The 27,990-nt window shown below is 43.9% G+C and overlaps 1 protein-coding gene and 1 long non-coding RNA gene across 2 annotated transcripts; one reads left to right on the forward strand and one right to left on the reverse strand.

The window, feature by feature from the left end:
* The first annotated feature begins 6,814 nt into the window (after positions 1 to 6,814).
* Positions 6,815 to 27,298, forward strand: Sirt1 (sirtuin 1). Its single transcript, XM_059281325.1, is given in 11 exon segments — positions 6,815 to 6,924; positions 7,239 to 7,705; positions 7,708 to 7,750; positions 9,222 to 9,338; positions 10,499 to 10,740; positions 14,656 to 14,808; positions 21,126 to 21,273; positions 21,752 to 21,831; positions 22,865 to 23,051; positions 24,490 to 25,044; positions 26,710 to 27,298. Coding segments are annotated over 10 exon segments (2,238 nt in total). The 5' UTR covers positions 6,815 to 6,924; positions 7,239 to 7,318; the 3' UTR covers positions 27,036 to 27,298.
* On the reverse strand, positions 21,229 to 27,488 carry LOC131926075 (uncharacterized). The gene is made up of 2 exons (XR_009383435.1): positions 26,721 to 27,488; positions 21,229 to 21,396 (listed from the first exon to the last, which is right to left on the reverse strand). It is a non-coding gene; the product is annotated as an uncharacterized LOC131926075 (long non-coding RNA).
* Between the last annotated feature and the right edge of the window lie 502 nt (positions 27,489 to 27,990).

The following is a 27,990-nucleotide window of genomic DNA, read 5'->3' on the forward strand; positions in this document are numbered from 1 at the left end:
TTTTTTTCTTTCTTTTTTTGTAGTCCTACTGGCGGGCACATGCTAGGCAAGTACTTTGCTACAGAGCTGCATCTCCAACAGTCTCCAAGAATTTTCAGACTGAAGTGTGGGATGGTGTATCCATTCAGGAAGCTGCAGCAGAAGGATTTCTTGAGCCCACAAGTAGAAGACTCTGTCTTAAAAAATGGGGGTGGGAGCTGGGCGGTGGTGGCGCACGGCTTTAGTCCCAGAACTCGGGAGGCAGAGCCAGGCGGATCTCTGTGAGTTCAAGGCCAGCCTGGGCTACCAAGTGAGTTCCAGGAAAAGGCACAAAGCTACACAGAGAAACCCTGTCTCGAAAAACCAAAAAAAAAAAAAAAAAAAAGAAAAAAAAAAAGAAAAAAAAATGGGGGTAGGAGCTGGAAAGACGGCTCAGCAGTGAAGAACAGTTGCTGATCTTCCAGAGGACATGTGACAGTCTATAGATGCTCACAATGGCCTGTAACGACTGCTCCAGGTGGTGTGACACCCACCACTGGCCTCCTGGTCACCTGCATACCAACCAAACAAAAACAAACATCATTTGTCTCAGCTTGTCTGTTATAACAAAAGGCCATCAACTGGGCACTCAGACTTCGGGGACTGGACATCTGAGACTATTGGCACCTGGAAGCCCTTGGACTCCCAATGCAGACCAGGCTGGCCTTGAACTCACAGAGATCCGCCTGCCTCTGCCCCCTGAGTGCTTAGATTAAAGGAGGGCATCACACTGGAATCCCTTCTCATAGGGGCACTGATTCTGTCCCTGAAGATACCACCTTCATGATGTACCCATCTTCATAATGATTTCCCAGAGGCTTACATCTCAGTGCTATCATTTTGGGTGTTAGGTTTTCAACATATCCCAAAATCATTCTGTCCTTGATATCATTAAAGAGGTGGATCTACTAAGTTAAAGGCTAACAGGGAATGGTTTGTGAAGTTATAATGGGGAGCGAGGGATGTATCTCAGTGACAGTGTGTTTCTTTTTCTTTTTTCTCCCCCCACCCTTGGTTAGTTTTGTTTATTTGTTTGCTTTTTTGAGACAGCGTTTCTCTGTGTAGCTTTAGAGCCTGTCCTGGAACTCACTCTGTAGACCAGGCTGGCCTCGAACTCACAGAGATCAGCCTGCCTCTGCCTCCAGGGTAAACATTAGCATGAAATGGTACCGCCCAGGCCCAGTACCAGGGCTATGAGTTGGCCCACCCCAACATCCACTCCATCTACGAACTACATGAAGGGGCTGGTCATGCAGATCCAAATCTGTAGGATCTTCATGACTCAAGGCAACAACAGGATATCCAAGGAGTCCCAGTATTGATAGTGTAGCAGAAGCCAGAGCCCTTGAGCCAGACCAATGACTCATTGCAATGCACACTCACAGGTAAAGACGTATGAACTAAAGAGTATACTGTGTGACTCACTATGACATACTACAGCTTCCATGACAAAATTTTTTTCCTTTTAAATTTTATTGTATTTTGTGGGTGAGGTAGCAAGGGTAGAGGGTGAATTCGAAGGGATGGGAAGATGAATGGGATCAGGGTGCATGATGTGAAACCCACAAAGAGTCAATAAAAAGTTGAGAGAGAGAGAGAGAGAGAGAGAGAGAGAGAGAGAGAGAGAGAGAGAGGAATAGTTGTGTTCTGGAAGTACTTATACCTTGAAGAAATCACTGTCAGGGCTGGAGAGATGGCTCAATGGTTAAGAGCACTGGCTACACTTCCAGAGGACCCGGGGTTCAATTCCCAGGAACCCCATGGCAGCTCACAACTGTCTGTAGTTCCAGTTCCGGGGGATCTGACAACCTCACACAGACATGCAGGCAAAACACCAATGCACATAAAATAAAAATAAACAGATCATTTAAAAAATTTTAAAAAAGACATTATTGCAGAAAACTCTGTGATTTATAGAGTTGTTTTTCTGAAGGAGCTTCCCAGCCTTTGCATGACTTGAGTCACAAGATGGTCCTGGCAAGCCCGGAACACCTTGCGTTATTGGGTACCGCAAACAGTGCACCGTAAGGACTAAAATTGCAGGGTTGTGATGTTTTCCTTCATGAAACATGTAGATTGCGTCAGGGGCTTTGGTATGAAGAACTTGCTTTACCCAAAAAACAATTTTTGTGTAATAAACAATAAATAAACTTCTGCACGGCTGTTTGGGGTTCAGGGCATTAGCGACCGTTCCTCCCTGTTGCCCCAGAGCCTGATCCCAGAATAACCCTCTTTCTTTGATTAGTCGGAGTGATTCAGAATACCAACACAACTGACCACTACAACCCCCAGCCATCACCCACACCCACTACCTCTTCTCTTCTGCCTCCTGCTCCTTCTGCCTCCCCCTCCTCCTCCACCTCAAGACAGAGTCTCACGTTGCTCAGTCCGACCTTAAAATTGCTACTTAGACAAGTGTCTCACCTGGGGTTTCTGTTGCTGGGATAAAACACCATGGCTGTAAACAAGTGGGTAAGGAAAGGGTTATTTCAGCTTCCACCTCTCAGGTCACACTCCATCGCTGAGGGGCTTCAGCATGGGAACTCGAGGCAGGAACCTGAAGGTAGGAACTGATGCAGAGGCCATGGAGGGGTGCTGAGTACTGGCTTACCCCATAGCTTGCTCAGCCTGCTTTCTTATAGTACCCAGGACCAGGGATGGATGGCACTGCCGTCCACAGTGAGCTGTGCCTTCTTCCCACATCAATCAGCAATCAAGAAAATGCAAAATGTACCACAGACTTGTTGACCAGGCAATCTAGCGGGGACATTTTCTCTATTGAGGTTCCCTGTTCCAAAAATGACTCTAGTTTGTGTCAAGTTGACATGAACCTAGCCAGCATAATAAGGTTGATTTGCAACTTCTGATCTTGCTGCTTCCACTGCCCGAGCGCCCGGACATGTACCACCACGTCTGGCTTATGCAGTGCTAGGATTGAACTCAGAGCTTTGTGTATACTATGCAAGCTCTCTGCCAACTACGTCACATTCCCAGTCCCTTGATCTTGTTAGCACATGGCTAACTTCTAGAAAGCTGGATGTAAGAAACAGTGCAAGAAACCTTCCATGGTTAGCTCATAAAAACCCTTCAACGTGCCAGCTGGTGGTGGCACACGCCTTGAATACCAGCACTTGGGAGGCAGACACAGGAGGATCTCTGTGACTTTCGAGGCCAACCTGGTCTACAGAGCAAGATCCAGGGCAGACAAGGGTACACAAAGAAACCCTGTCTTGAAAATAAAATAAAATAAAATAAAACAAACCAACTCCCCTTCAACATGCGTACAGATAGCTCACCCAGTGCTACCACATCCCCTGCCCCTGTGCTGTGTGCCTCAGCGATCTTCCTTTATGAGAAGTTAAGAGCTTTTGGGTTGGAAAAATGGTTTCGGCATTAGAGTGTACTAACGCTAAGAATAACTACAACTGTGAGGCCATTTCTGGGGGAGAGCTGCAACTATGAATGTGAACTTGTGAGTTTGAAGGACCAGAGAATGACAACATTCGGGTAAATGTTTTCCAAGTATTGGGAGAACAAAAATATAGCTGGGAGGTTTTTTTTTTTTTTTTTCTTTTCTTTTCTTTTCTGCCTTTCCTTGTTTGTTGTTGTTGTTCTAACTCAAAGTCACTATGTAGCAGAGGATGATGGTGACTAACTCCTGGTCTTTCCATCTCTGCCTCCCAAGTGCTGGGACTATAGGCTGGACCATCACACTTGCGGTACGCAGTGATGGGGATTGAACCTGAGTCTAACTGATGCGCATTCCCAGATTCTGTTATTAAGTAGTATGCGTGCGTGCACTGGAGTACCATGGTGTGCTTGTGGAAATTGAAAGACAACTTGCAGGAGTCAGTTCTCTTCCCACTGTGTAGGTCCCAGAGATCTGGCTACCATGAGACTCTTTCCCCACGGATCCATCTCACTGGCCCCATTTTTGTTATTTTGTTATATACAGGGTCTCACTAAGTAGTCTTGGATGGCCTAAGGCTATGTAAACCAGGTTGACTTCAAACTCATGAAGATCTACCTGCTTCTGCCTCCCTAGTGCTGGGATTAAAGGCATGCGCCACCATGCTGGGCTTAAAGATTATTGCTATTTATTTGTGTTTTTGAGACAGGGACTCACTGTGTTGCTCTGGCTGCCTTGGAACTTGCTATGTTGTTGTAGAATATTATTTTAAGGTGTGTTACTTTTGTTTATGTTGCATTTGTTTAATTCTATGAAGCTGTGTCACTGTGCCTGTCTAAAACACCTGATGGTCTAATAAAGAACTGAATGGCCAACAGCGAGGCAGGAGAAAGGATAGGCAGGGCTGGCAGGCAGAGAGAATATACAGAAGGAGAAATCTGGGAGGAAAAGAAGTAGCCAGAGAAGGAGGACTTCAGAGGCCAGCCACCCAGCCACCCAGCCACCCAGCCATCCAGCCACCCAGCCATCCAGCTACACAGCAAGCCACGGAAAGCTGGCAAGAAATAAGCCAAGCTAAGGCCGGGCAATCATAATTAAGACTAAGCCTCCATGTGTGATTTATTTGGGAGCTTGTTGGTGGGCCCCCCAAAAAGAGAAAAAACCCCAACGACACAACCTAAACTGGGCTGGCCTCAAATTCCCATTCTGCCTCTGCCTCCTGAGTGCTAAGGTTAAAAGCGTGCGCCACCACAACCATCTTGGGCCTAAAGATTTTTATTTTTAATTGTGTGTGTGTGTGTGTGTGTGTGTGTGTGTGTGTGTGTGTGTGTACGAGGGCAGTGCCTGTGCAGGTCAGTGCTACCTGGAGCTGGAGTTACAGGTGTTTGTGAGCCACCTGAAATGGGTGCTGGGAACCAAACTCGGAACCTCCCAAAGAGCAGCGCATGTGCCTAACCATTGAGCTATACCGCCAGCTCCCAGGCTTACTTTTTAATTTTAAAGATTTTTATTTGCATTGGTGTTTTGCCTGCATTCATTATGTCTGTGTGAGGGTGCCAGGTCCCCTGTCAAATGGCATTCCAGACAGTTGTGAGCTGCCATGTGGGTGCTGGGAACTGAACCCAGCTCCTCTGGAAGAGCAGCCAGTCCCCTTAACGACTGAGCCGTATCTCTGGCCCCTTAATTTTTAGTTAATACTTTTCATAGTCTTTAAGACAGGGTCTATATAGCCCTGGCTAGCCTGAATTCCATATGTAGGCCAGGCTGGCCTAGATTCTCCTGCCTCTGCCCCCGAGTGATGGGACTAAAGGTGTGTGTCACATCTGGCTATTGTTTTATTTTGGAGACAGGGTGGGCTGAAATTCACTGCATAGTGAAAACACCTTAAATTCCTGCTCCTCTTGTCTCTAACTCCCGAATTTTTGGATTGGGGGATTACATACCAGTCTCTCTGTAACTGAGCCAAGCGTAATTGAGTTGTAATGACTCAAGTGGATCGAAGGGCCCAGAATTTCAGGGTAACTGGAGAGTGAAGGAACTTAGAGTTGGGAAAGAACTAATAATTAAATTTTTTTTTAATTTAAAGATGTATTTATATGCTGGGCGGTGGTGGCACATACCTTTAATCCCAGCACTTGGGAGGCAGAGGCGGGCAGATCTCTGTGAGTTCGAGGCCAGCCTGGTCTACAGAGCAAGTTCCAGGACAGCCAGGGCTACACAGAGAAACCCTGTCTCCAAAAACAAAGAAAGATGTCTTTTTATGTGTCTGGGTGTTTCGGCTGCATGCATGTCTGGGTTTACCGAAAGAGGGTGTCATATCCGCAGGGGTGACTCTCCCCGTGCGTGGTGAGAGTCAAACCCAGGGCCTCTGCAAGAACAAGTGCTCTTAAGCCCCGAGCCCCTTCTCCAATTCTAGAACTAAGATTGTTTCGTTTTGAAGCCTGTCCTGTATCTGGCTCTGTAGACCAGGCTGGCCTTGAATTCACAGATCTGCCTGCCTCTGCCTCCCGAGTGCTGGGATTAAAGGCGTGTGCCACCACGCCCAGCTAGAACTAAGATTTTTAAAGTTCGTATGGGTCATTACTTTACACCTATCTAGCTGATTTCTCATAACACTGCAAAAAAAACCACTACCCGTTGTTTTAAAATTTCATTTTGAGACAAGGTTTTACGTTTTCCAGGCCTGTTTTGAACTTCCTATGTAGCTGACGATGACCTCCTGTCCACCTCTCCCTAGAGCTTCATGCATGTTAGGTAAGTGTGACTTCACAACTGAGCTGCAGCCTCATTCCTGGTCTCGCCATTTTAGAGATGCTTAGAAATTGGGTTTAGAAGACTTCTGGTGAGTGGTGGTGCACGCCTTTAGTCCCAGCACTCGGGAGGCAGAGGCAGGCGGATCTCTGTGAGTTCGAGGCCAGCCTGGGCTACAGAGTGAGTTCCAGGAAAGGCGCCAAAGCTACACAGAGAAACCTTGTCTCTCAAAACCAAACAGTAACAAAAAAATTGGGTTTAGAAAAGTCTCGATCAATATGCTGAAGTCACAAGAGCCAGGCCCAACATTTGACTCCCACACTGAGTGGGTAAGAACCAAGTGCTCCTCTGGCTCCAGTCCTCTCTCTCTCTGCCCTCCTGAGCCAAGAGCTGAATTTTACAAAAGCGAGGTCCAGGGGACTGAGGCTGAACATTTTTGGGGGGCCAGCGAGCAGCTAGGCCCAGGTCCCTTCCCGGCTTTGGGATGTGACATTCCATTGCACAGGACAAGGGAGGTGCGGGAGAAAGCGCCATCTCCAGAGGGGATCACAGGGGGGAAACTGAGGCAGAGCTGTCACAAAGGGCAAAGCAGGTGGGTGGGTGCGGGGGGGAGCTCTTCTCAGGGCGGGCCAGGTGGGACTCCTTTCTGCCTTCTCGGGCTTTTGAACCGCCCCCCCCCCCCAGGTCAAAGCCGGCCGAGGCGGAGGGGGAGGCGGCGGCAGGCCAGGTGCACGCGGGAGGCCCAGGTGGGAACTCGCGGCGCAATCGCAAACTTGAGCGGCCGCGGCGATCCCCGGGGCGAGCGGGAGGCCGAGGGAGGGAGATCGAGAGAGAGACAGAGGCCGCCGAGGGGGAGGCCGGGCCACCTTGGGTGGGGCCGGGGAGGGCCGAGGCCGCGGGCGGCGCCCGGACACGTGACCCGGCGTGTTGTGGTCCGGCCCGCGTGGGTGGCGGGAGCGGCGCGGGGGCGGGGCGGGGCCGGGCCGGGGCGGGGCCGGGGGGGGGTGGTGGGCGGACGGCCGAGGGCCGGGTCACGTGACGGGGTTTAAATCTCCCGCAGCCGAGCCGCGGGGGCGCCAGTGCCGCGCGTCGAGCGGAGCAGAGGAGGCGAGGGCGGAGGGCCAGAGAGGCAGTTGGAAGATGGCGGACGAGGCGGCGCTCGCCCTTCAGGCCGGCGGCTCCCCTTCCGCGGCGGCGGCGGCGGCGGCGGCGGCGGCGTCCGCCATGGAGGCCGCGGCGGCGCAGCCCGCCGAGGAGCCGCTCCGTAAGAGGCCGCGCCGAGACGGGCCTGGCCTCGGGCACAGCCCGGGCGAGCCGAGCTCCGCGGCGGTGGCCGCGGGGTGTGAGGCGCCGAGCGCCGCGGCCCCGGCGGCGCTGTGGCGGGAGGCGGTCGGGGCGGCGGCGGGCGCGGAGCGGGAGGCCCCGGCGACCGCCGCGGCCGGGGACGGAGACAATGGGTCGGGCCTGCGGCGGGAGCCGAGGGCTGCCGACGACTTCGACGACGACGAGGGCGAGGAGGACGAGAGGCGGCGGCGGCGGCGGCGGCGGCGGCAGCGGCGATCGGCTACCGAGGTGAGTCGCGCGCCGGCGCCGCGGCCGCGCAGTCGCGTCCCCTCCGCGTCCCCCGTCTGGGACCCGGTCCCGGGCTGGCCGGGGGGCCCCCCGAGGGCTCCGAGGGCTCGGCGGTGACGGCGGAGGCGGAGGAGGCGGCGCAGCTCGGCCCTGGCTCGGCCGCGCGCCGCCGAGCTCGCCGGCCCTGCAGCGGAGCCGGCCGCGCGCGGACTCGCCGCTCGCCTGGGCCGCTTTTGCGCTGCGCGCAGTCGCCCGGGCGGCCGGCTCTCGCTCGCAGTCGGCGTTGGAGAAGTTTTTTTTCCTCTCCCCTCCCTCGTATTCTTTTTGACTTACCCCCAAAGCGCCTGTATTAAAGTTGTATTTGCCTCGCAGCACACTTTGGACTGTCCCCTCCCCGTGGATCGACCTGCGATTGCGTTTGCAATCTGACACCTGTGTGGTGTTTTTTTGGCGTTTCTTTTTTTTTTTTTTTTTTTGGACCTATGTCTTTTTTTTTGAAGTTAGGAATTCTAACAGACCAAAAGCTGTCTCGTGAGGCATGGTCTGAAAAATGTAAGGAAACGACTGTTCCTGAAAACATGACTTTTCTGAGGTTGCATTTAGCGCCTAGGTATATCGGAGTGGTAATTTTACTGTGCTTTTCCTTCTGAGAGTATGTGCTTATAACATTTTTTTTAGTTTCTTACATGTCTAGTTCTGAAACAAACCGGCTGTGTTTGCCATATTGACACTAAAGGTGCTGTGTATGTAATAATGGCATCTGAACTGCTTTTGTCCAGAATTTATCAGAGTCTGTCAGTATTTGTGGACCATTTAATGGGGCATTGGCCATGTATTTAGAAAAGAAAAAAAAAATGGCTTTATAGGGACTGGAATAGTAAATAGCCCTCGATTTCAGCTATTAAAGGGGAGACAAGCATATTATAAAGTATATTTTACTTTTTAAAAATTTTGAGACAGGGTTTCTCTGTGTAACAGTCCTAGCTATCCTGGATCTCGCTCTGTAGCCCAGGCTGTCCTCAAACTCACTAAGGTCCACCTGCCTCTGCCTCCCAAGTGCAGGGATTTTAAAGGCATACACCACCACTGCCTGGTTTGAGGTAACTTCTATTTGATGCATTTCATGAAGGTGTAGTGTTTTTTTTTTTTTTTTTTTAGTACTAGATGTGGAACCCTGATCCTATTTGAAGGCATGTTTCCCCCTGAGTTACACACAGATTTTTATTTTTATTTTTTTGAGATAGGGTCCCACTTTAGCCCAGGCTGCTCTGAACTTGTGCGCCTCCCACGTGCTGGCATCACAGATAGATGTATGTTCCTGTGCCTTTACTGGTTTTCCTTTTTGACTCACCTGAGTCTCCCCATGTGGTCCGTCCACACTGGCCTCCGAGTACCAGTGCATTCTTTCAGGTGTGTACCCCGGATCCAGATGTAGGTTGTTTGAGCCGTAGCCTCTTGTTTCCTCTCACAGACAACCTCCTGTTCACTGATGAGATCATCACTAATGGCTTTCACTCCTGTGAAAGTGACGAAGAGGACAGGACTTCCCACGCAAGCTCTAGCGACTGGACTCCACGGCCCAGGATAGGTACGCCTCAGACCAATGCCCTTTTCTCTCTTCCTCTCTTTTCCAAACAAGGTGCTTTGTAGCCCAGGCTAGCTAAGTTGTTGTGCAGTCTATTGCACCAGCCTCGGGAGCATACCACAACCAGTGCTGTCTTCTTCTTCTTCACACCTTTTCTTCCTTCTTTCTCCTTCCCGTCTTTTCCTTTTTCTTGACTCCTTTGACAGGTCCATGTATCCCAAGCTGGCTTTAAACTCATGGAGTCTAGGATATAAGGATGATGTCGAATTTCTGATCTTCCTGCCTTTGTCAGCAGCCCAGGTGCTGGGATTTTAGGTGTGCTACACCATTTCCCTTTGGGGCTGAGGATGGTCCTCATCGCTGTCCCTTTTCTTTTATACCAGCTTTGTCTCTTTTGCTCTGTGTGTACCAGTATTTTTAAAAAATTTGTGTGCTTGCTTGTTGAGACAGGATCACTTGTAGCCTAGACTGGGTTGAACTCACTGTGTAGCCCCCATTGACCTTGAATTTCCAATTGTCTTGTGTGAAATGCTGGGGATTATAGTTAGTTCCAGCTCTTTTTGTACCAACTTTAAATTCTGTCACCTTTACCATTTAGATCTAGTTCCTCAGGTATTGGTAAGATTTTTTTTTTCTTGGCCTCCTGCATGCTGATTTCTGAATTGTTTTCTTCATCTTCCACCCATTTGACCCTTAAAATACAATCAAAATACCAAAATACTTAGACCTGCCAGGCAGTGGTGGCACATACCCTTAATCCCAGCATTAGGGAGTCGGAGGCATGCAAATCTGAGTGAGCTTGAAGCTAGCCTGGTCTACATAGCAGTTCCAGGTCAGCCAGGGCTACAAAGAGAAATGCTGTCTTGAAAAACAAACCTTAGACCTAAGCATGACACATCAGTCAGAGCTATACCTTTAAATTGCACTTTTTCCCCCCAGGCTTTTGGAGACAGAGATTCTCTGTAGCCCTGGCTCTCCTGGAACTCACTCAGACCAGGCTGGCTTTCTAACTCACAGAGATCACCTGCCTTTGCCTCTACCTCCTGGCTCTAAATTGTATTTTCTTTACATAAAAATTTTATATATTGCTGACTTATTTACTTGACAAAATGAGGTTTTAATTAGAAGTGGAATTGATCTGAGTCTCTCTTCCCTTCCTGTAGGTCCATATACTTTCGTTCAGCAGCATCTCATGATTGGCACCGATCCTCGAACAATCCTTAAAGATTTACTACCAGAAACGATTCCTCCACCTGAGCTGGATGACATGACACTGTGGCAGATTGTTATTAATATCCTTTCAGAACCACCAAAACGGAAAAAAAGGAAAGACATTAATACAATTGAAGATGCTGTGAGGTTACTACAGGAGTGCAAGAAGATAGTCGTGTTAACTGGAGCCGGGGTATGTAAGGTTCAGAAGGACAGTAGAGAGAGGCCTAGTGTATGTTTGAGTCCTTGGCCAGTTAACTTTTTCTGCTCTAATTGTAGCCTTCGTTCATAATATAGGTGTTTAGAAACTGCCAAAACCTGAGGTGCAGCAGCAGTTGCTAACTTAGTTCAGTGTTTTGAAAAGTCTGACAACTTTAAATGTTTGTCTGTTTGTAGCACAATTGGTAAGTGGAGTTATGGCTTTTTTCTTTTTAAAGATCTTATTCGTGTGTGTATGAGGTTTTGCTTGCATGCATGTATGTGTGCCTGGTGCCAGCAGAGGCCAGAATTGAGTATTGGGTTATAATTGGAGTTCTAGTCAGTTGTGGGCCCCCATGTGGCTGCTAGCAACCAAATATAGCCTCTCTTCAAGGAGCAGCAAGTTGTCTTTAATGGCTAGGTCATCTCTCTAGTTCCTGTAATTCAGTTTGTTTTTGATTTGATGTACAGGGTGTTTTACCTGCATGTATGTTTTTTGTTCTCTTGTGTGACGTGCCTAAGGAGTCCAGAAGGCATCAGATCCCTTGAAATTGGAGTGACGATGGTTGTGAGCCTCCAGGTCCTCTATAAGAGCATCAAGCTATCTCTTTCCAGCTCCTGGAGTTTTTAACACATTGTATCCTGGCTCCCAAAGGAGATTTAGAGAAATTGGATTCTTTTGCAAGGCTTTAGTGGAGATAGAGTCCGTTTTCATGGAGAAAGCAGAAACTTAATTCATGGTTAAAATAGGTAGTATTGGGAAGGTAACATTCTTCCCCTTTTCTTCATTTTAACTTGGTAAGATTGTAGACTTGGCCTAAGACCAAGGCATATTCTGTGTTGTGTAGTATGTTAGGCATTATGTTAGCAGCAAGAAACACATCCGAGCAAAATGAAAAGGTATTATATGATCATTAAGAATTCCAGTTCTGGGAGGCAGAGGGAGGTGAGCATGCCAAAGCATGTCACTGCACTAGCCTTCAACCCCAGAATAGAATTAGTTTTGCGTATAGGTATGATTTAGGCAAAGTTTAGATTTTTTTGTTTTTAGGTTTGAGACAGGGTTTCATTGTGTAACAGCCTTGGCTATCCTGGATCAGCTATGTAGATCAGGCTGGCCTCAGATTCACCTGCCTCCCCCTCCCGAGTGCTGGGATTAAAGGCCTCCACCCCCTGTTTTTGTTTTTTTCAAAACAAAACACATGGTTTGTCTTGTGTTTGGGTGTGTGGCAACAAGTATGCTATGGCACCTGTGGGAGTCTGTACAGCTTGAGTTCTCTCCTTCCTCAGGCTTGGTCAGAAGCACCTTACCTGGTTGAGCCATTCTGCAGGCTCCCAGGTTTATTTTTGAGATAGGGTCTTGTAGCCCTGACTGGCCTAGAACTTTCCAGGGATCATCCCAAGTGCTGGGATTGTTAAAGCATGTACTAAAGTACTAGCATGCCTGGCTGATGGTTTTGGTTTTTTTGAGATGGTCCCTGTAGCTAGAATGGTCTCAGCCTTGCAGCAATTCTTCTCTTCCAGGCAAGTGTTGGGATTAGGGTGTGGTCCAGAGACAGTTTTCTTTCACTGTAAAGCTGGAGCAAAATGACACTTGTTGATTCTCCTATTTGTACTGCCAGGGTTTATCTGAGGAAAAGTATTGTGTCTAAAACCTTGTATACCTTTTATTCATTTAGAAGCAGTATCTTGTGTAGCTTTGGCTGAACTAAAACTTTCCTTTGTAGAACAAGCTGTCCTCAAACTTTCAGATATTTAAGATTAAAGGCAGGTGCCACTACATATGGTTATTTAAGAGAAAGTTTGTGTAGCTGTGTGGTGGTGATGCAGGCCTTTAATCCCAGCACTCAGGAGGCAGAGGCAGGCGGATCTCTGAGTTGGAGGCCAGCCTGATATCCAAAGTGAGTTCCAGAACAGCCAGGGCTGTTACACAGAGAAACCCTGTCTTAAAAAACAAAACCAACAACAGCAAGAAAAAATTGTGTGTGTGTGGACACAGATGAGGGTGTCCGAGGACAACTGGCAAGCATTCTTTCCTTCTGTGTGGTTCCTGTATCAAACAAGTCATCCAGCTTGGTAATCTTTAGCTGCAGAGCCATCTCCCTGGCCCTTTATTGTAATTATTTGTGCTGCTGGGGATTTGAACATGGGCACACACACACACGCACAGCTGACTGGTCCTTAGCACTGTTTTATTTCTATTGAGATAGGTTGTCACTGTGTTGCACAGGGTGGCTACCTGAACTCAAGTGATCCTTCCTGGTTAGTTTAGCTCTGACTGTAGATTTGTACCACTGTTCTGGGTTTTGTTTGTATTTTAAAAAATGTAGCAGCCTTGCTTTGGGGCCACCAACCAGCTCCCAAATCATGACCAGGAGACTATTAGGTATGAATGCTTGGCCTTCGCTTAGGCTCGTCCCACTGGCTCTTACAACTTACTTTAACCTGTTTCTCTTCATCTACATTTGACTCAGGGCTTTTTACCTTTCTGTATGTCCTACATTCATAGTTTCCTCTGTGTCTGGGTGGCTGGCCCCGTGTGTCTCCCTCTCTTCATTCCTTGTTCTCTTTCTACTCAAGCCTGCATTCCTCCTCCTAGTTACTCTCTCTGCCCACCAGCCCCACCTGTCCTTCTACTGTCTAGCTATTGGCCATCTAGCTTATTATTATATTAGCCCAATCATGTGCCTTAGGCAGGCAAGGTAAAACAGCAACATATCTTTGCATAATTAACAAATGCAGCATAAACAAATGTTACATAGTTAAATAATATTCCACAACAAAAAAATCACATCCTTAGCTGGGTATTTTGATGCATGCCTTTGATCCCAGCATTTACCTGTCAAGGCCTTCCCTGACCTCTCTGTGCTGGGGTATAGAGACAGATCCCTGGAGCTCAGTGGTTAGCCAGCCTAACCACGTGGTGAGCTTCAGGCTCAGCAAGACACTATTTTAAAAAATGAGAAGAAGCTAGGTGGCCCATGCTTTAATGCTAACACTGTGGAGGCAGAGGTAGGTGTATCTCTGAGTTCAGGTCAGCCAGGGATACATAGTGAGACTCCGTTAAAAGACAAAAAAAAACGAAGAACCTATAAATAAATGTTATATTCTTGGACTGGAGAGATGGTTCAGAACTGAGCTCTTGCTGGTGCTGCTAGGCAGGGGGCCCAGGTTCAGTTCCCAGCACCCACATGACACTTCACAACTGCATGATCTGATTCCTTCTGACTTCAGGACACCAGGTGCACAGATATACATGTAGGTTCCCCTACATACATAGAAAACAAAAATAGTAAAACATAATAGCTTTTGAAAAAAAAAATTACTTTCTTATGGTACGTGTTAGGCAGCTGTTGTACTACTGAATAACCAGGACCCACACCCCCTTTATTGAAAACAGTTTCTATGTTGTGATTGTCCTTAGCTAGTCTTGGAAATCTAAGCCTAAACAGCCCCTCAGTCTCAGCCTCCTAAATATCTGAGACTACAGTCCTGAACCTGTGTGCCCAGCTTACAGTATAGTATTGAAGTTTCAGAACTCCAGTGTTCTTAAGGTAGTAAAAGCTAGCCATATGAGAACAGCTTCTTCAGGAATGATTAACTGGTAGAAAGTCTTATCTGTTTTTGGTTTAAAGAAAAAATGGAATTGATTTACTGAAACCAATTGTATTAGCTTTAATTTGTTTAAACGCTTAAATGGTTTTTAAGATTAGCCCAACTTAGCACCACTGAAAACAATATGTGGCAGATGAATTACTCTCATTAGTTTATCTGTTTCATCTGTATTTAAAATTAGAGGGGTTGTATTGCTGTCCCCCAAACTCAGTTTGTCTTTTGTGTTCTTATCACCAAATTGTATATACTAGAGGTAGACAGTTGAATGTTGTGAATTATGTCTTGTATATTTCAGGTTTCTGTTTCCTGTGGGATACCTGACTTCAGATCACGAGATGGTATTTATGCTCGCCTTGCTGTGGATTTCCCAGATCTCCCAGATCCTCAAGCCATGTTTGATATTGAGTATTTTAGAAAAGATCCAAGACCATTCTTCAAGTTTGCAAAGGTATCACAAGTTTTTGTTTGTCTTTCATGAAAAAGTGTTGTTGTCATGTATAGGTAGGTGTCTTAAGTTGGCATTCATCACCCAGTGAATTGGATGCTACGTGTGGTAGGCAGAACTTCTGTTTTAGGACTGATGGAAAATAATGTACTTTTGGTTTTTTGCCTGTGTTTGTCTTCTCTCCTGTAGAGGTTTGTAGATGACATAAAAAAAGACTTGTGTGACTTTTAATCTATTTTTTCTGAGTAATAAGTATATAAGCATATCTTTTGTAGTGGACAAGTTTTAACGTGTGCGTCTATCTGAAAAATAGTTTTTAATTACCAAAGATTGAAGTTACTTTTTTTTATTTTATGTGCATTGGTGTTTTGCCATGGGTGTCCTGTCTCCTGGAACTAGAGTTACAGACAGTTGTGAGCTGCCATATGGGAGCTGGGAATTGAAGCCGGGTCCTCTGGAAGACCAATCAGTGTTCTTAACCATTCAGCCATCTCTCCAGCCCAAGGTTACATTTTTTTTTGTGAACAGATGACAGGACCCTTATAGCATCTTCTAGTCTTTGTAGTTCATAGGTCAGTCAGCAGTTGCATGTGGCTATTGAATATTTGAAGTGTATTGACATAAGTGAAAGGCATACTTACTGGATTTTAAAGATTTTGCTAAAGAAAAATGATACTCTACTAATTGCATTTAGAAATATTTGTTTGGTAATATGTTTAGGAGCCAGGCATAGTGGTGTATTCCTGCAATCCCAGGATTCAAGAGGCAGACACAAGACTCTTGACTTCATGATCAGCCAGGGCTACATTGTGAGACTCAGCTTCAAAAACAAAGCAGTAACAAAATTGTTTATTAGGCATTGGAAATTTTCATTTTCATGTGAACTAGAAAATTGAAAATTGTACACCTGGCTCCATGTATCGCTGTGCAGCTCTGCTGTAGAGTATAAAGTTCATATATTGTCCCAAAGTTTTAGTCACTAGAAAATTTTTGATTTTTCTTCAGTTTAAAATTTTTATTTATATGTATGTATTTTTTGAGACAGTCTGATGTAGGCCAGGCTGGTCTTGAACTTTGCATAGCCATGGATAGCTTTTGAGCCTCCTGATCCTCTGGTCTCCACCTATCACCATTCCTCCTCCTTGTTAATTCATTGTTATGGAACTTGTAAATGAATTTGAAAGGCTCTTCTGTATTAAAGAGACATTTTAGAGAATGGAAAAATTAAACAGGATCTTAGAAATTTCCTTTCAGAAGGGATGGAGCGGTGAGTGGTGGTGCACATGCCAGAGTGCACCTGTGGAGGTGACAAGACAAGGTAGTTTAGGGACCTCACAGACACACACATGGGAGATTTACAGAACTGTGAGATGACAAAGATTTCTTGATGGATGCAGGACACTGATGTTTTATGACTTCAGTAAGTAGATACAGGCTTAGAAAGGTCAGCAGGTAACTACAAGTTACTTTCATGTCTTATACAAGCATAGTTGGTTAGTGTATCTATGTTAATATCCCCAAGATTTTTCTTTCCTGCAAATTCTATGTTGTGAGCGGGGAAACTGCATTGCCAGAAGTAGTCATTTTTCCACTATCTTACCAGGGTTGTCAAGTGCAGATACATATCTAAAATTAAGAGTTCCATAATTTTTAAAATTACATTTACTTATTTTGTGTGCCTGTGTATGGGCAAACATTATTTTGCTCTTCAGGGGTTTATAAAGGCTGGAATTCCAGTAACCCTGGCACGAAATGCTCTCCAATAATGTGTAACAAGCCAGCTGTATATGTTCCTGATCCCAGGGTTCAGGTGGTGGAGGCAGGAGGATCTCAAGAGTTAAAAGGCCAGTCTTTGCTAAACACTTGAGTTCCAGGCCAGCCTGGGTTACATTGGTAGAGCTTATTTGAGCATAAGGCCCTGGATTCAGGCCCCAGCAATGGACACACATGCTAAAATGTGGTTTTGTTCTTAGGTTTTAATTGAGTTTATGGGGCGGGTGGGGAGCCTAAAAATTAGCCTTCATAGAAAGACAGAAATGGGGGAATCAAAGAGCCCTCAGCTTATGGATGATATTCTGTGCATAGACCTTAACAGCTCCGCCAGAAAACTCATTTCATATCATTCAACAAACATGGCTGGGAAGGAAATCTGGGTGAAAACGACCTCTGACAACAAAGACTGGAGAGATGAGCCAGTGCTAATGAGTGCACACTGCTTGCAAAGGTCAGAGGTCAGTTTCCAGCATCTATGTCTCTACAGCTGCCAGCTGTCACCAGACCCAGTCCAAGCCTGTACTGCTGGCCCTCCAGCCTCTACCTCCGTGGCACCTGCACTCGCCCACACCCCCCACCCCAGACATAATATAATGAAAAGTTTTTATATAGGGGCTGGAGAGATGGTTCAGCAGTTAAGAGCACTTGTTCTTGCACAGACAAGACAACCTGGGCTTGGTTCCTACCACCCATGTGGTGGCTCACAACCATCCATAACTCCAATTCTCCAAGGGAGTCCAATGTCCTTTTCTGACATCCTTGCAGACCAGGCAAGCATGCGGTACATGTTCATATTACCTTCAGGCAAAACACTCATACATACAAAATTTCTTTTTTAATATTAAAAAAAGGATTAGGTATGGTAGTACAGGTCTTTATCTCAGTACTCTGGAGTGAGATGCAGGTGGATCTCTGGGTTCCAGATCAGCTAGAGTTACATAATGAGACCCTTTCTTTAATTGAGCCTTATACATGTGAAATATGTGTAGCACGTGAAGAATGTATAATGCTCTACACCATTACAAGGTGAAATACAAGTGTATGGGTTTTGCCTGTACATGTTCAAGTTCAGTAGGGATTAATTTTTAGCTTCACTAACTGGAATACTTTGATTCCATTAGACAGATTGGCATACTATCAGAAAAATATTCTGATGTGATATAATATATAATTCCAAGTATGGCTGACTGTGAGCTATGAATTTATTTAAATGGACATATAAGTGCATATGTTTATATGATACACATTATGCTGCTGTATATACATTATGGAATGGCTATAGCAAATTAGTAACATCCATTACTTCACATACTCATTTCTACACTTATATTCAGACATTTCAGGTGCACAGTGTTACTTGTAATCTATGTTGTATAATAGATCATCTAAACATCGTTCTCTGTCAGATTCTGTCTGCTCACCAGCTTCTTCCCATCTTACCCATCCCATTAACTTGAGAGTTAATTGTTAATGACTGGGAGTTGTCAGGCTGTTTATAACACATGAATACTATAAAATTCTACTGGACTGTCCCTAAGTCAGCTCAGTAACAGCCAAGTCCACTTAATAGACCATCTCTGACTACTTTTGCTATAGGAGACCATATGGCAAAATGTATAGTCCATAAAGACTAATATTCACTTTTTATGACCTTGTATAGTAAATGAAATGTGTTTTGTTAAAGTTAAATATCCTCCAAGAGGTAGTGACAAAAAGTTTTGATCAGTAGAGTAGAAATTAACTCTATTGGAGTTTTGTGAATGAAATAAGTGTGATGAAATGAGGGTTCTTCCTGGAATTTTTGTTCGTGTTCCTGTTTTCCCTTTATGGGCATGTGTGTGATGTTTATGCAGTGTCCAGGGTATGAATATGCATGTCACAGGTGGTGGCCAGAAGTTGACTTTGGGTGTCTTTCTCCATTACTCTCTCCATATTATGTATGAAAGCAGGTTCTCCTGTAGACTCTTCATTTGGGGTCCCTGTTTCTGCTTCCTTTGTGCAGGAATTACAGCGCTGGTCCTCAAGGTTACAGTGCAAATGCTCACCCACTGACCCACCTCTCCAGCCCTTCACTTTTTTATGTGTGGTGCTAGGGAGTGAGCACTTGGCCTCCCACATGCTGGGCAAGAGCTGCCCTGCAGTTGGTGCCATCCTTCATTCTTCAGAGTGGAGAATCGATTTAGGTTGTTTCTTACCAAACTCAACTGGCTTTCTCTGGTCTACAGACTCTAAAATTGGATGAAGCTTTTAGTTTTTTAGGGGCTGCAATAATACCCTGCCTTTTAGGATCTTTGTTTATACTGCTAGAAACTTAGAGGCAGAAAGCAGCTAGCACCACTGGAGGGGAAGCCATTTACGTGGAAGCTCTCCTGAGTGTTAGCTTGTTTTTTTCCTGAGACAGGGTTTCTCTCTGTAGCCCTGGCTGCCCTGGAAGATTTATAGACCAGGCTGGCTTCAATTTAGAGATCTTCTTGTCTCTGCCTCCTGAGTGTTGGGATTAAAGGTATGCACCACCAGTCCCCTGCAGAGTGTTAGCTTTTAAAAATATGTATTTTAAACTTAATCTCAGTAGCATGGCCCAACACTCATGATTGGTTTTTTTCCCTTGAAACTGGGTTCCTTTGTGTAATAGCTTTGGCTGTCCTGGAACTTGCTTCGTAGACCAGGTTGGTGCCTGCCTCTGCCTCCCAAATGCTGGGATTAAAGGTATGTGCCAGCATGCCTAGCCTGAATGGTTTCTTTCTTTTTTTTTCTTTTTTTTTGGTTTTTCAAGACAAGGTTTCTCTGTGTAACAGCCCTGACTGTCCTGGAACACACTCTGTAGACCAGGATGGCCTTGGCTTTATAGAGTTCTGACAGCCTCTGCCTCCTGAGTGCTGGGATTAAAGGCTTGCACCTTACAACCTGCCACTGGTTTCTCAAAAGGCTTTAGGATGTTCAGACTTGAGGCTACCTGTCTTTTTAAGATTTGGAAGTTCTGATTTAAAGTTCGTTAGAATTCTATAATTTCTAGCTATCCCTTAGTTTGAAAACTCTGTGTGCTGGGATTACAGGATGTGCCATTCAGTTCAGCCTGTAAGTGTTTACAGTATACATTGGAATGGAAAGCAAAAATCGTGGATTTTTGTGTAATGGACCACCACATTCATGACTTTCTATAGAACTAGTTCATTGCTGGGTATGGTGGCACTCGCCTTTAATTCCAGCACTGAGGAGGCAGAGGCAGGTGGATCTTTTGAGTTGAAGGCCAGCGTGGTCTACATATAGAGTGAGTTCCAGGAGAGCCAGGGTTATGTAGACACAGACCCTGTCTCCTCCCCCATCCCCCCGAAAAAAAGCTTATTAGATTTTATGTAGCAGTTACTGAGTGGAAATTCTAAACTTGTGAGTTACTAAATAGGTTAAAAGTCAAGTCCTCTAATCCTACAGAAGCCTCAGCCCTGTTTACAGTTGCTGTGTGTTCTTGCCATGTGTTCATGCAGACAGAACCATCCATATGTGCACACAATTTCAGTTTTTTGCTTAAAACCAAAAAGATTACTCCCTGGTGACTAATTTTTTTTTTTTTTAAATGTATGTCACGGACTATTTTTGAGGTCAGTGCATGAGAGCCCTCTCATTGTCTCAGTGGCTGAACATTGCACTGTATGGATGTACATTACTATACAACCAGTCTCCCTATTAATGGACATGGTTGTATTTCTTTTTTGTTAACATTGTGATGGGTTAGAGAGGGCCTATAATGAAAGGAAGTAGAAAGTACAGCTACTTTAAAGAAAAGGAGAAACTTCCTTTGCCATAGTCACTTACTAAATGAAATTGAATAAAAACACTGTCAAAAGTTGGGAGGACCAAAATTGATACTTTTTCTCTGATCTTTTTGCCATGTGTATATCTGAATTCTTTGTTTTTAAAGAAGAAACAGCATTGAAGCATTATTTGGGGGGAAAAACACACACACAAAATCCAGCAACTCAGCATTCATGAGCAGCTCTGTTCTATCCCAGTATGCCTGTGCAGTGGAAGGAAAGCAATTGTGGTAAGGAATTAATAAAACTTCAGCTTTAAACTCCAGCAGGTTGATTTTTATGAATGATGAATCAAAAAGAAAGTTTTCAATAATACATTGACAGCCTTTTTTTAGTTGTGAAGTCACCATACCTTTGATATCTGTAATCAGTGTAAAGTTCCCCTTTTTTTTCCTTAAAGAAAAAAAAAATCTGAATTTACAACCAACAAAATTTTGATGTACCTAAGGTATGTATTTCTTCTGACTTACATTAAACATCCATTAAGATGTGTTTATGGGTCACCTTATCTTGTTCAAGGGGCCAAGTTCACAAATTGCTGAGTTTTCATATAGTAACAAGCCTTTTTCTAGGTGTGCCATCCATCTATATGCTTTAAAATGCTCATGGATTTTGATTATTAAAGTATATACATGGGGGTTATCATTTTAGGACATTTTTTGACTAAACGTAAGCAGCATTTCTGTTATGCTTATTTCATTAGTCAATGTAAACCTTTCTGCCTTTTGCATTATATAGGAAATATATCCCGGACAGTTCCAGCCATCTCTGTGTCACAGATTCATAGCTTTGTCAGATAAAGAAGGAAAACTACTTCGGAACTATACTCAAAATATAGATACCTTGGAGCAGGTTGCAGGAATCCAAAGGATCATCCAGTGTCATGGTTAGTAAATGTCAACAGTAGTTTTCTGTAGTGTGCTTAGTTTAATAGAAACATCAGGCTTGGAAAGAAGCTGCTATCTAGTGTCGTGATTAAGCATTATTTGATAATCTTGAGTGCACATAACTGAAAAACACACAAAAAGCAGAAATAAGGCCTTAGATGTGGTAGTGTATGCCTAGTGATAGGACGTTCAAGGCTATCTTTGACTATGCAAGACACAACTGTGCTAAGTTTGGAACCTTCCAGTTGTAGAGTTTTAGCCTTTGCAAAGTTATTTATTGCAATAGCTTTAGAGGATGTGGAATATATACATACATACATACACACACACACACACACACACACACATATTCTTAATATATAAACTATATATCACATAGATTATATTCCTTGTAAGACTTCAGGAGAACTCAGGTTGAAGTCTTTATGGTGTAAACCACAAATATTTCAATAAAGTAGGTGTATTTTGTTGTTTTAGGTTCCTTTGCAACAGCATCTTGCCTGATTTGCAAATACAAAGTTGATTGTGAAGCTGTTCGAGGAGACATTTTTAATCAGGTAATTGGATTCATCTGCTCATTGTAGGAACTATATGAACTTGATGTTTGCTGCTTCAAAGTATGTGTTACACAGAAAGAATGCTGGACTTCCTGATAAATTAGTCTCTGTAAGGTGAAGAGTCCTTAAAAAAAAAAAAATGTTGGGCCAAGTAGTGGTGGCACGCACCTTTACTTTAGTCCCAGCACTCAGGAGGCAGAGGCAAGTCTGGCCTACAGAGCGAGGTTCCAGGACAATAACACAGAAACCCTGTCTCCAAAAAAAAGTTGGGATGTTGCTAGAATGCCTGCTTAACATTTAGAGTCCTGGGTCTCTCCAGCACCAGTAAATCTAGTGTTGGGGCACATGCCTGTAATCCCAGCACTTTGGAGGCTGGAGACTTAAGCTGAAGGTCATGCTCAGCTACAAGCAAGCTTGGGTTAGCCCAGGTTACATAGAACCCTTCACCAACAAATCTAAGTCCTCTTTAGTTTACATCTCCTAAGTACCTCCTTACTAAGTCTAAAGTAGGGGCCTGGTCACAATTCCACCATTGTCCTTCCCTCTCAGCTTTGATCAGAATTTGGAGCCTTTTTTACATTAGTTGTGTAAGATTTCAAACATTTTCAAAATGATAGGGAAGTATTTTACTATAGGAAAATATAGCAACACACATCCAGAAATATGTCCTGCACAATCATGTATATTCAGGAAAAAGAATATATTGAAATGGAGTTATTTTCACAAACATTTTTAAAAGGTCAAGTTGGCATTTTTTTTCCTGTGCTCATTTTTGCATGTTTAGTATTTTCTGTGCACATGTGTGAAGGCAGAGGATAAAGGAGATCAGGGTGTTGGATCAGTCCTCAGTCCACCCTATGGACTCTGGAAGTTGAAATTGGTTGTCAGGCTTGGCAGGAATTGTCTTCACCTGCTGAGCTGTGGTCACCCAGCTCCACAGTAGACACTGTCAAGTTTACTTGTGCTCAGCTTTTATGTTTCCTGGGAATGTTGACTGCTTCTAACTTGGGCTCCCTTTTCCCATTTTGTGCAGGTAGTTCCTCGTTGTCCTAGGTGCCCGGCCGATGAGCCACTTGCTATCATGAAGCCGGAGATTGTCTTCTTTGGTGAAAATTTACCAGAACAATTTCATAGGGCCATGAAGTATGACAAAGATGAAGTTGACCTCCTCATTGTTATTGGGTCTTCTCTGAAAGTAAGACCAGTAGCACTAATTCCAAGTAAGTTGATAGATTAGGGGGCAGTTCTGCGTGCCATGTGTTGTGGGTCTGTGTATGAGGCAATTTTATTATTTATATTTAGCTTACATGTATGTATGTGCACCATGTGTCCCTGTTGGCTCTCCTGGAACTGGGGTTACAATCATGTGGGTACTGAGAATCAAACCCCAGGTTCTTTACAGTAAGTGTTCTTAACCACCAAGCCATAAGCTTTACTTTTTAGGTGGTCTTCATAAAGTGACATTTTGATATGGGAGGGGGGCTGTGAAGACAGAAGTAATATCAAATTTTAAGTTCTATAATAAAATAAAAACTGATTCATACTTTTTAATGGCATGTATTTAAAGTTGCAGAGGGTTTGCTTCAATTAATTCCATGTATAGTCTCTTTATTTTTGTGTGTGGGGTATTTTGCCTACATGGATGTCTGTTGTCTACTTTGGCCAGACAAGCCTGTCAGACCCACTAAACCAGTGGTTCTCAACCTTCCTAATACCGCCACACTTCAATACAGTTCATGTTGAGATCACCAACCATATGCTACATCCTAACTAATTTTGCTGCTGTTACATTTGTAATGTAAATACCTGTTTTCTGATGGTCTTAGATGACCTCTGTGAAAGGGTCCTTTATCCCCCAGAGAGGTCATAACCCAGGCTTAGAACCATTGTTCTAGAATATGGAGTTCATTGTACAGTAATCCCTCATGTGTGATCAGATATATAGCCTATTATAGGTGTTATTATCTGGTTGTGTATGACAGAAGTGTGTGTGCGTGAGTGTGCAAACCAGAGAAATAAATTAATCAGCAGTGAAGAAGGCTATTTTGGCAGGGGTGGAGGGGGCGTGTTCAAGACAGTGTTTCTCTGTGTAATAGCCCTGACTGTCCTGGAACTCACTTTGTAGACCAGGTTGGCCTTGAACTCAAGAGATCCACCTGCCTCTGCCTCCCAGAGTGCTGGGAGTGAAGGTGTGCAGCTAAATCCCCAACCCAAGAACATTTATTTCTGTTACATTGGATGTGTCCTTTTGTTAGAGGATAAGAGACATCTTAGCCTTCCAAATACCTATGGCTACATGTTAAGCTAATTCAAAGAAATGTTATTTTAAAGTTGTAAGCTTTCTGAGCTGGAGTTCTCTGAGGCTGGGACAGGATTGCCATGAGTTTAAGGCCAGAGAGAGTAAGGCACAGGCCCAGTGGGAGAAAAGTAAATTATTTGTCATTGATAGGAAATTGATTTTGAAAATGTAAAATGTTTATAAATTTGTATGCCCTCCTGTGTGTGTGTGAGAGAGTGAGACAGGGTCTCACTGGGGTTCTGGCTGCTTCCCTTGAGCTCTCCCTGGTGCTGGGATTAAAGGGGTGGGCATATACATTTGTTTTGGTTTTAACTGCTTTCTTTCTCTTTTTCTAACTCCCTTTTCCATTCTGTTTTTAGGTTCCATACCCCATGAAGTGCCTCAAATATTAATAAATAGGGAACCATTGCCTCATCTGCATTTTGATGTAGAGCTTCTTGGAGACTGTGATGTCATAATTAATGAGTTGTGTCATAGGTTAGGGGGTGAATATGCCAAACTTTGTTGTAACCCTGTAAAGCTTTCAGAAATTACTGAAAAACCTCCACGAACACAAAAGGAATTGGTTCACTTATCAGAATTGCCACCAACACCTCTTCATATTTCAGAAGACTCAAGTTCACCTGAAAGAACTGTACCCCAAGATTCTTCTGTGATTTCTACGCTTGTAGACCAAGCAACAAAGAACAAAGTTGATGATTTAGAAGTATCTGAATCAAAAGGTGGTGTGGAAGAAAAATCACAAGAAGTACAGACTTGTAGGAATGTGGAGGGCATTAATGTGGAAAATCCAGATTTCAAGGCTGTTGGTTCCAGTACTGGAGAGAAAAACGAAAGAACTTCGGTTGTGGAAGCAGTGAGAAAGTGTTGGCCCAACAGACTTGCAAAGGAGCAAATTAGTAAGCGTCTTGATGGTAAGGAATGCTGTTTGTTGAACCACTTTCAAAGTCTTGTGTTCCAAGTAAGATGGCACCCAATGTCAGATTTGGGCTTACACACACATACCATGAAAACCTGAATAATTGTTTTGACAATTATTGACACAGTAGTGCTGTGTTTGTGTGTTGTTGAGTTAGAGAAAGGTGATATTTTTTTGCAGGCAGTACTGTGATAAAACCCAGGGCTTCAGATAGCTAGGCAAGATCTACCAACTGAGTTATAAATTCAGCTCCAAGAGTGGGTTTTAAATTACGTTACTGTGCTGTTTTAAGTGGTAGGCATGACTTAATAAATGACTGAGATTTGATTTTTTTTTTTTTTAAACTGTGGGTCAGCTTACACACATAATCATGTTCTAGGTGAGAAAACTCAGGATTGAAGGCCTTATTTATATACGAAGGAAGAGGTACTGCCAGATAAAATTCTAGGTCTGCCTTGAGGATGTACCCTCTTCTAGAGGGCTGCCTTGTTTCAGATCTTACTAGACATCTGCTTTATCCTATCAACTGTTAACATAGGTGGAATAGTTTACTTTTTTAGGTAAATCCAAATTTAAGTTATGGCACAACCTCTACAATACTTCGTAGGAACTAGTTTTGGTTTTTTTAGATCAGGCCTCACACTTGAAGAGCAAGCTGGCCTTTATTAGTTTTTTTTTTTTCGAGACAGGGTTTCTCCGTGTAGTTTTGGCACCTTTCCTTGGAACTCACTTTGTAGCCCAGGCTGGCCTCGAACTCAGAGATCCACCTGACGCTCCCCCCCCCCCAATTAAAGGTGCACGCCACCACCGCCCAGCTGCAAGCTGGTATTTAAATGTGTACAGCAGAGCACTGTAATATAAAATCCGTTTTCCATGCCCTATAGAAATAAAACATCACCAGACATATGTAGCTTTGGCTGCCCTCAACAACAGAGATCTGCTTTCTTGCCCTGATAGCTGGGATTAAAGGTGATGCTCGGCTTTGAAATTAAAAAATTTAGTTTCTGAAGAACGTAGCACAGATCCTTCCCTTTTAGGTGCTAGAATTGTGGCCATGAGCCATCACAGAGCAATTATATAATTATTAATGGTTAACTTCCTGCTTCCATCTCCCCAATGCTAGGATTAAGAACTTTGACCTTTGGCAGTATACTGAATTCTGGAGGCACTATCTACTTCTGTCTGTATAATTGTAAAAACAGGTGATAAAATCTTTTAATACTTGTGAAGCAGAATACTACTTTGTTTTGAACTAAACACCGCTCCACAAAATACCCTGATAATAGAGCCCAACATTTGTTTGGAAATTATAGTAGAGATGATTTAGTTATGCAACATACCTCCTCAGGCCCCTGTGTGCACACGCGCCTGTACACACACACACACACACACACACACACGGAGACTTAGCTCTTAGCTCTGTGAATTGTTCTTGCCTGTATCAACTAACGTGTAAGCCTACAATACATATCTTTGTAAGTCTCAGCATTCAGGAGGTAGAATGAAGATAGCGAGTTCAAGCAGAGCTGTGTCAAACAGGTAATAATACAACAAAACCACTAGAAAGTTTGTGTCCTTCCAGGGTGTACCCAGTGGACACTTCTAGAATGGCCAAACTCCTGCCAAACTAAAGGTAACATTTCTTACTGCTATATTTCAGGTAATCAGTACCTTTTTGTACCACCAAATCGTTACATATTCCATGGTGCGGAGGTGTACTCAGACTCTGAAGACGATGTCTTATCCTCTAGTTCCTGTGGCAGTAACAGTGACAGTGGCACATGCCCGAGTCCAAGTTTAGGAGAACCCATGGAAGATGAAAGTGAGATTGAAGAGTTCTATAATGGCTTGGAAGATGATAATGATAGACCTGAAGGTGCTGGAGGATCTGGATTTGGAGCTGATGGAGGGGATCAAGAGGGAGTTAATGAAGCTACAGCCATGAGACAGGAGGTGACAGATGTAAACTGTCCAGACAAATTATAACCTTATTACAGTTGTCCAGGTACAGGAATTGCTCCACCAGCATTGGGAACTTCAGCATGTCAAAATGAATGTTTACTTGTGAACTTGAACAAGGAAATCAGAAAGATGTAATATTTATAGACTGGAAAATAATTGTCATAATTTTTAAAGTTCCATTATTTCTGTACTTGTACATTCAACACTAACTTTTTTTAAGGGTACTAGGTATCTTTAATCAGTTGTTAGTTGACTTCAGTTTCCTTTAAAGGTTCATTTGTATGATACATCCCTATGTATATATAATTTTGTTTTTGCCTATTTTCAACATTTTAAAGTTTTCAAAAAGCCATTGGAATGTTAATGTAAAGGGAACAGCTTATCTAGACCAAAGAATGGTATTTCACACTTTTGTTTGTAACATTGAATAGTTTGAAATCCTCAAATTCTGTTCGGCTGAACTTTTTATTTTTAGCAGTTACCTTTGAAAACACTGGGATTTTCAAAAACTTGTGGCAGCTAACTTTTTAAAATCACAGATGACTTTATAATGTGAGAAGGAAATCAGCATGTGTGGGGAGCACTCAAAACTTGGTGCTCAGAGTTTGAAGCATATTTAGTGCTTAAGATGGCTTTTGTACCTGCTGCAGATGTAATGTCAAAACAAGCCCCTGAGACTAACCTGATAAATGATTTGAAAATGTTTCACTTGCTCTAGAAACGATAGTGCCTGTCTATAGGTCCCCTTAGGTTGAACAATAGCGAATATTTAAACTATCACTGTGGTAGAGCCTGTGTAGATCTTCACCACAAGTATTAAACTGCCAAGATGTGAACATGCAAAGCCTTTCTGAATCTAATAATGGTACTTAGACTGGGGAGAGTGTAATATTTTGAACTGCTGTTTTTCTACTAATGAGGAAAGCAACGAGTCTCTTATAAAATTATAAGTTCCAAAGTAATAAACTGTAACTCACCC

The sequence above is a fragment of the Peromyscus eremicus genome, chromosome 16_21 (genome assembly GCF_949786415.1).
Source record: "Peromyscus eremicus chromosome 16_21, PerEre_H2_v1, whole genome shotgun sequence".
NCBI classification, from domain to species: domain Eukaryota; kingdom Metazoa; phylum Chordata; class Mammalia; order Rodentia; family Cricetidae; genus Peromyscus; species Peromyscus eremicus.